The following is an 8747-nucleotide window of genomic DNA, read 5'->3' as shown; positions in this document are numbered from 1 at the left end:
TGGAATGACCTTCCTCCGACGGTTGTACACGCTCCTTCTCGAATCCAATTTAAAGCACTATTAGACATTTATTTATGAGAATCGTCGCGCTGACAAGCATACTGCCCCGAGCTGAGAACATAAAGAGCAGTGCTACACCCTTTTTTCACTTATGCCTTTCAGGTGAACGACAGCCACTGACAAAGAAGAACTAAAGCGACCCGGAAAACTTGGGCAAAAGCCTCGATCCTGTGAACCAATCAGTGAATCAATCAATCCGTCTATGACACATTGCTGTGCATTATTCACTCCTACAAACAGTACATTTGAGAAGCGCGTTGCACTTTCCACGTCTGCCGAAGTGCAATCATATAAATCTCACTCCAGACGCGACGCCTGAACATTGGAGTCCACGAACCACTGGCTTCTTACATGCAATGATAGCTTTGGCGCGAATCGCACGCGTTATCAAGGTCAGTTCAAACCTCATATCATATGTTGCGCACCAATCACAGGCTAGTGATGGTTTTGTGTGTCGCTGAGGTCGTCCGGGTGTGCGATGTCGAATCTGGGATTCAGGTCTTCCTACAAAATGCAATTTACCGCGTGACTGTATCTTAATCTGATATATTTCGGCATAAAAAGTCAGGACACGGCCGTTATTGTCGGTAACGCTGGGGTAAATTATGCATGAAACACTGGGCTGGACGTGAGTCCAGACCAACATGTACAGCGGGACAAACTGAACTTACATCACTCACTTAACAGCTGTTCTTTGTCTGAATATGACGCCAAGAATCTCCACAAAAATCTTTGCTAGACCACGAAATCTGAAATCTAATGAACTGCAACTCCACCGATTTCCCAGACAGGCAGAATTTTGACATTCCACTGTTTGGGGCTTTATCAATGAACGTCCATGACTATCAGTTCAACCCCATATCTGGCTGCTCTGACAGTTACCTACTATTCTCCAGCTTGCAGTCCTGTCACCAGTTGCACTGACCGTTGCGCTATATTTTACTCGTGCTGCTTGTTTTTCAGCTCTCAATTGCTAATTGTCCCATGGGTTCACCAAACCCGCGAGTCAGACTAACTGGTCGGTTATCCACTAGTAGTTTCTTACTACCCTTGTTTGAACTGATAGCCGCCGAGAGAGATTTACGGTTACCTAGACGGGTTGCGTAATGCTGGCCATGGTGCCGGCACTAAGTTCATCAAAGGATATGCCAATTCCAAACGTCTTGCAGGCAGATGACAACCTGTGTTACTTTTAACTATTTCTATCTCGTCTTGTGCATTTACGCTGTTAAAAACCCTGAAGTATCTCGGCACGATCTAATTATGAGCAGAGCCATATTGATCTGCTGAAACCATCGTCCTGTCTATGTTTGTCTCAGACTCATCGTTCAGAAAGCATATGGTTGGTATCCCACTAACGACCCGAGCTCAGTGGAGCTAACAGCATTTTGGATAAGACTAGCTTTCTCACCAATTCCCCCCGGTTTCTCTACGCTTGATAGCTTTATTGTTGGTACATTGATCTAGAACATGTTTGTAGTGGCTGTGCCACTACAAGAGACTGCATCCTATCGCGTTATACCTAGGAAATCAACGTGATGGACGTCACCGCTGACACCTGCCCATAAACATTCGTCACTCAGACCCCGTTGTCTTTTTATTTCGAACTCCTAGGTAAAACAGCCAACAAGCTGTTCTCACAAATTCTAGATACATTAACGATTAATATCTGTATCTCTGAAACTCGAACGCGAGATCTAAGGGCACTACCTGAACTTACGGTACCCCCTCTTTGGACAGTACCGACTGTGACCTTGGGCTGATCTCGCAGCTGTTGCAGCGTTTTATTCCGGTGTTGGTGAGCTGAGGCTTTTAACTGGATTTCTGTGTTACCTGCCTTTCCACTCCCATAAAATATCTCTGACCGAAATACTGAACAGTTTCACTCTAGTTTCAGTCTATCAGGTATAGGCTATGTTCAATGGTTCTACTTGCCATGGTTTCGATTACCGGGAGGTGGGAAATACAGGCAAGCATTGGAGGTGGTGGCATCTTTAGTTGGTTGGGGAAGTGCGCAGTTATATGTCGAAGGCCATAGTTTTGATACGCGAACACCACTGACTGCGATTGGGCAACTTCTACCAGTGTTATTAACCGTGAATGAGTTGAGCCCCCTGGTCCGCATACAGGGGGAAGCGAGAACTAGCTGTCCGATTCACTTTACTGGTTACTGTTTTCATACTTAGTTGCCAGGCAACGCACTGTCCACATCTGTTTTGTTCCCACTCAGCACAGCGCTGGGCGAAAAGAGCTTTGCACGGCAGACGGTCCTTTGGCATGCGGCTTACCTGTTCCGTGGTTCTCGGAAGGTCTCGGAAGCTGGCGAAAGCTGCCATAGTCCCCAACATTCAAGAGAATCTCCACCAAAACTTATACAACTGCTCAGGTAAATAAATATCCCATCCAGTAATGTATCAGTGCCTCACACTTTGCAGGTGTGGGGCACATGCTAAACCGTGTTGCAGAATCAGCTAAGTTATTTAAAACGGTAGGCATTGGGGAAGGAGAGCAATATCATCCACATAGTCAGTGCCTGACTGGATGTCCCGGGATCATTTCGACCCAGAAAGTGTAGCCTTGTCTTACACCAATGTACGTGGTGAACTCAGGTGAAATTTCGCCGCATACTCCTACAGGACCACGGGGTTTCGTTTACAGTGTCCTCGTAAGAGGCACAAATTCGGAACGGAAACCTTTGGAGCAATAGTGCTGTTGAAAAAGGTGAAAACATGATGGATGTGTCATCGGCTGGAGCGAAATCCACCTTGATTCTCACGAATCTGTCTATCCCGATGATTGATCAGCCTGTGCAAAAAAGCACGTTAGATGCGATGCATGCTAAGCTGTTACCGCGAAGGTTTTCACATGACGTTCTATATTTTTTTTAACACCGGAACGACAGTTAAGGAGCTCCATTCGGCAGGTATTCTGTTTTTCTTTTCAAATCTTCCGTCACACTGTCTACCGGGACCTCTTCACCTTCTTTGAAGAGTGGGGTGCAGACAATCCGGCCCAGGGGCTTGTCGCTGAACGATTTTTTAGGGGTGGGCTGGCTCAGTAGTTAGAACTCAGATTTACTGACTTGATGGTCCGTCGTTTGAATCCGACCTCTGATTCTCGTCTTCCGCTGTCTAGACTTGAGCAACCTGGCAGTATCCCATCCCTCAGGCTTCCTTCGGGTGGCGTGGCAGCTAGGCACCGAAAGGGTGTTGCAAGTGAACGAGGTGCTTGTCGCGTTGGAGGATTAATATCTTATACTGGATTTCTGTTGCTGATGGCGACCTGCCGTCAATATTCCATCCAGGGCTGCATGGCGTGACAGCTAGGCACCGAAAGGTTTATTACAACTAAACATTTATTATTTTTGTCAGCACTACTTCCACGTATTCCTCTCCTGCTGCACCCTATTGATACTGTCTGGGCCGCTATAGCTGCTAATGCCGGAGTGAGTGGTATTGAGTCGCCGAGCGAAAACGCCTATACTTGATCAGATATCCTCTTGATAGCCGCTTCCGCGCGGTTCGTTTTTCTCTCTGCAAGCATCTCGTGCAAGGAAGCTTTCATTTGTTCTATAGTTATCTTATCCGCTTAATCTCCAACACACTATGGTTGCGAATCGACCAAGGAAAGTTACAGTGAAATTGTGGGTGTTCTTTTACAATTGGCTGGAAGCTCTGACACCGTTGTGGTCGCTAGTGACATGAACACGCATGTTGGTACACTTAGCACTTTTGCGGCTCAACTTAGCGGTCATCATGAGTTAGACACCATACGTATCTGCTCCAATGCTTACTGTGCTTTGCACTGACCACAGGCTTTCCTTACAATACCAACTTCTGGAAGATAGGAAATCGTTCGTCTGCATGATGTCTTCTGCTAAAGCAATCCCGAAGCCGAAAAAGAGTTACCATCAATTACTGGTGGTGAGGATGGATCACTGCCGACCGTTTCGTCTGGAACAATCTCATGCATTTCATTCGGTTGTCTGCTGCCGTTTTTCAGTACGTTTATTGGGCTCACACTAAACACACCTTGCTTGGTCACTGAGAAGCTCATGGACTCAGAAGTCAAACCAAAGGACGTGCACCGATTCCTTCAGCGGTTATCTGCAGGGCTGATTTTGGACGTTGACGACCACCAGAAAAAGGTAATAGAAGTGCACATGGTCTTGGGACTTATATCTGCGATACAATCCATCCAACCTTTTCCAAGCATTGAATCTCTGCTAGGACTGTGGCTTTACTAAAGGCTGGGCGACAAGTTTCCTTCGGCCTTTTGGAGGGCTGGGAGAAACGAAAGTTTCTGAGAGTGGCCAAAGGTCCTTCAACTTTACAACTTTTCGGAAGCCTACTGTCAGTAAAACCATCAGGAACCACAAAGGCTCTCAAATACGAAGAAAACGTGGGTATTGGGACCACTGAGCTGAAAAGCTGGAGCAAAAATTAAGTCAGCCACCTAAATAAAATTTGAATTGGGCCTTCGACAGAAATATGGACTGTGAATGTGGAACTTCAGCCTCAAAAGTATTTGAATATATGTTCTTACTCAAGGCGAGTTGGCATAAGTGGTTGGCGAGCGAGTTTACTGACCAGGGGGGATCCGTGGTTCGAACCCGACCTCTTTCTGCCGACTTCCCCTAGGATTGGGCAACCTGGCAGTATCCCAGCCCTCCTTCCTGCTTCCTTCTGGTGGTGTGGCAGTTAGGCAACAAAAGGGTGCAACAGCTGAACGATTTAGACTGATTATGCTCCTGGTCCCGACGTCTTTCCACCTCTTTCATTTAAAGATGGAGATCAACTCCTCAGTCAGTTCTTGTCTAACTTATTTGAGTTTATTTGAGAGACAACTGGAGTGAGTTCATAATAGTGCCTTTTTTGTAAAGGATGCTCGCGGTAAACGTGGTAGCAACATAACCCATTGAGCTATGTTGGGGAGTGTAATTGTGATCCACAGAGTCTCTGTCTCTGCTTGAGAACACTAGTTGTCTACCAGTCTGGGTGTGGTCACCCTGATAGTGAACGAGCCCACATACAACTATGGATTGCACACTTGCAAGTAATCTCACTCGCGTGGTGCTACCAGAACTGTCACCTCATCTGTTGCATGCAACATGGCGGATGAGCGAAAACGAGCTACTACGGACGCCTCCCTTCTTTCATATTTTCGACCGTCTCCCCTTTCATATCCGCAGATCTATTCTGAAGGACTGACATTCATTCAACGCGCTTTGCCGCTAGCTGCAATGTCTACATTTGACTCGGCTGCAACGATCACGTTCACTTTGAAATTATTCTTCAAACCCCCGTCGCTCGGTTCATCTGGCAGCCTTTAACGTTCGTGCCTGGGCGACGGATCGCTCTTGCATGCACGCTGAGTTGCCTTCTATTGATGTGTGCTGCCTGTGTCAAATGAGAATTCAAAATCCAAGGTATTAAACTGAACTTCACATCGGTTTCCTCTCGCTTCCGGTTACGCGCCTCTGGTGATCGGGCAGCCGCCACCGCTAGTTCTGCTTGGGTTACTATTGTTCCGGGCCATCGAACTGAAAAGTCTTTGTTTGAATGCTTACCTCTGTTCGGTTCGTTTGGCAACGTCTGTGAGAGTATGCCATAAATGCGGCGATTACTGCTGCCTGTTCATTGTATCTCCTTACTCCCTAGTAGACCGTATCTCTGATAAACCACGAAGGAAGAAAGCAATAGTAAGTAGCGGAAAAAGGAAGAGTAGGGAGTCAAGAGCTTGTGCAGGCTTTGACCTACCGGAAAACATTCATGGACCGTGGTGGCTACATTCAGAAATCACTCGGTCGACCAGAACTCGTCACATTGTGTATCAGTGGTACACTAGTTTCTCAGTAGATTGATACAGGTTTTGATACCGCTCTAATTTAAAAACGAACGTGGAACGTAATTGTAAGGGTACCAGTTCGGCACACAGAGTGAACCTTTGTAATGGGTCTGGTAGAGGCCTCAAACTGACCGGAAGTTTGAACCGCTGAGTAACGTTCAGCAGGGTTCATTTCAATGATGCATGCCGCCGCACCAACTGTGCGGGCCTCAATGAGAACTCTAAATTCGATAAATCATCTCCAACTCTTGGACCAAGCTTTTAGTGCGGTTTTTGACGAAACAACTGCAGATGGCGCCCTTGCGTTGACAGAAACACCCCATCCTGACGACTCTGTGGTCGCCATGGTTACAACCAAACCAGGAACCAGTAGGGGCTTACGCGTCGTAATACCTATTCAGTTTGTGGCGCTCGACACCTGTGACTCAGTTCGGTCGGCCTTGGTTAATCCTCTCATTCTGCAGCGGTGTAACCGCGGTCTGCACCCTTCTGTCCGAAATCCTATGGTCAGGCAGAGCGTCCCATTGTTGTCCAGACAATTAAGTGGGAGGAACCGACAGAATGAACACCAGAACAGTCATATGAATTCCAGATGATTGTTCGGTAATATGGTTAAGTGTCCACGGTGGATGCCGGGCCGACTGCTATGTCCACCATGCGGTACAGATCAGATCCTAGGCGCGGTCGCGTCAAGCCGATCAATTTAAGATGTCAGATTCTTGTCCCCTGATGGAATCACGTTGCATAGACATCGGACAACCTTGGAGTAATTCCGATGTGGAGGGTACAGCCGGCTTCATCTTTGCCAGACCCCAGATCAGCAAGGTCGCTGCCCCAGGGATGAGCCGATATGCGATAGATCTCCTTGAGCCTTCACAATTCAAATAGAGACGGTGGTCGAACGAATAGCTCTCTGAAAGGGGATGTGTCCAGAGGCGAGCCGCTCTAAATAACCGCACATCACGTTGAATAGATGGATGTCATGAACCATACAAAGCCATACAATGATCGGTCAGAATGTGAGCCGATCAGGATCGACCATTTTTAGTTCGGCGCTCCTCGCACCATCACAAAGATCCCAGCCTGGCCTTGTTAAAAATTCCGTGATAACCCTATAAATGCAGTTGTAGTGTTTTCTTTACCTCCATAAAGTGCTGTCTCAAACTGGAGTGCCTTTTAATATACAAAATTCAGGGGAACGGACGACCAAGGATCTACATAGGAGTTGCAATGTGGTTAGCTAGGTGCAACAATCTCCTCCACATGATGTGTATGCGCCGCATCTACACATACCATTGCTATGTGCGTATGAAAAATGAATTGTTCATGTAGGGGACGGTGTAGGTGACCATTATCGGTCATCGCCCGCTGTGGNGTTCTGTCATTATTTTTGATGGAGAACGCCCTTGCTATCGCAACACAGCTCTCACGCGGCCCACTGCGTTGGTGGGACGTGATATAACAATGTCAAGTTCAAGGCCACCTCGCCATGCGCAGACGGCGCTACAGACGACACGGTAAAGGATGACAGTTGATGTGACATAAAGGCCGGATGAAAATCTCCACCATTCTGGCTTCTTTTGATTCATCTAGGCCTCCTGAATTTGAACCTGAAGAAAACGGCCCTATCCGATGGATAACCCTCCGTGATCTGAGGCAGAACTAGAACCAATAAGAATTTCGTCCATTTTGAAAAAACCTAACTCTTGTTTCATGGCACACAGGCTTCTCACATCATAATGTGCGTTTGCTTGGAACGAACACTCCCGAGTTGTCTGCGGTCGTAATTCCCGTGAACATGAAAATTGTGCAGCTTATTTCCCAACACTCAGAATGTTAGGTATACAGGAAAGAACTTTTTTTAAAAGTATTTCCGGCACAGTTTTTGAACAGCTTTTGAACAGTTTTTTGAACAACCGTCAAGAAGAGACTGGACCTTACCGTGGTGTGACGGTTTGCGCACCTCAGCGATCCATTGAGCTATACTGGAGAGTGTCCCGCGACACTCACAGAGTCTCTCATACCAGGTTGGTCAATGGTTAGAGGTCTGACGAACACAGTCTCCTGGCCCTCCAGGTTGGGGGTTGGAACATGTGGCGACTTGTTCCGTAGAAATGGTAATGCATTTGCATTTCCCGCCAAACACCGCTGCCTTGCGGTTAGGCGTTTGAGCCAAAGGCTCTGGTTGAGGACCCTAATTGTCCTCCTATCTAGGTGTGGGCGCCCTGGCAGTATCCCAGCCCACGTACAACCATGAATTGCACATACACAAATAAACTCATGCCACCGGCTGTCGCGTGGTGCCATCCGCCGGGTCGCCTTGCCACCGGCTTCGCGTGGTGCCATCCGCCGGGTCGCCTTACTTGCTGCATACATCAGGGCGGGTAAGCGAAAACAGGCTACTGCTGACGCCCCCCTTCTTTCTCCTTCACATACTTTTTCTTCCCCCTCTCCCCACCCCATTAATAACTCTCTCCTTGTAGGCCCAGCACTTAGGACTGATGACTCCGTTCGTCATGCATCGGTTTTGCATGCAGAATCTGCTCGTCACATAGTGCGGACATCCTCAGGAATCTCCAAATCAGTCCTCAAGCCTTGACACCCAGTCTGTCTGGCCGCGTTCAATTTCCGAACTCTGAAGCAAGCAGGACAACAAGCTGCTCTTGCACTCACACTGGACTCGCTTGGCATTGATGTGTGCTGTGTCTCAGAAACGAGAATTCAAGATGCGAGCACAGTGATTGAGTTAACAGCCCCGTCAGTCTCTACTCGCTTCCGGCTACGTACCTCTGGTAATCCAGAGGCTGCTGCGGGGGGGGGGGGGGGGGGTGGGGTTGTGG

At 47.8% G+C, this 8747-nt stretch overlaps 1 protein-coding gene across 1 annotated transcript in view; it reads right to left on the bottom strand.

The window, feature by feature from the left end:
• Positions 1 to 8454: 8454 nt before the first annotated feature.
• T265_09147 (hypothetical protein) overlaps positions 8455 to 8747 on the bottom strand; it is a gene marked incomplete at both ends in the record, with an annotated part of 6183 nt that continues 5890 nt past the window's right edge. The window contains one exon of the mRNA XM_009175149.1: positions 8455 to 8607. Within this exon, the coding sequence (XP_009173413.1) occupies positions 8455 to 8607 (153 nt within the window). The remainder of the gene's footprint in view (positions 8608 to 8747) is intronic.

The sequence above is a fragment of the Opisthorchis viverrini genome, assembly GCF_000715545.1.
Source record: "Opisthorchis viverrini unplaced genomic scaffold opera_v5_258, whole genome shotgun sequence".
Lineage (NCBI taxonomy): Eukaryota > Metazoa > Platyhelminthes > Trematoda > Opisthorchiida > Opisthorchiidae > Opisthorchis > Opisthorchis viverrini.
Note: the sequence above shows the minus strand (reverse complement) of the source record. Positions and strands in the feature narration are given on the sequence as shown.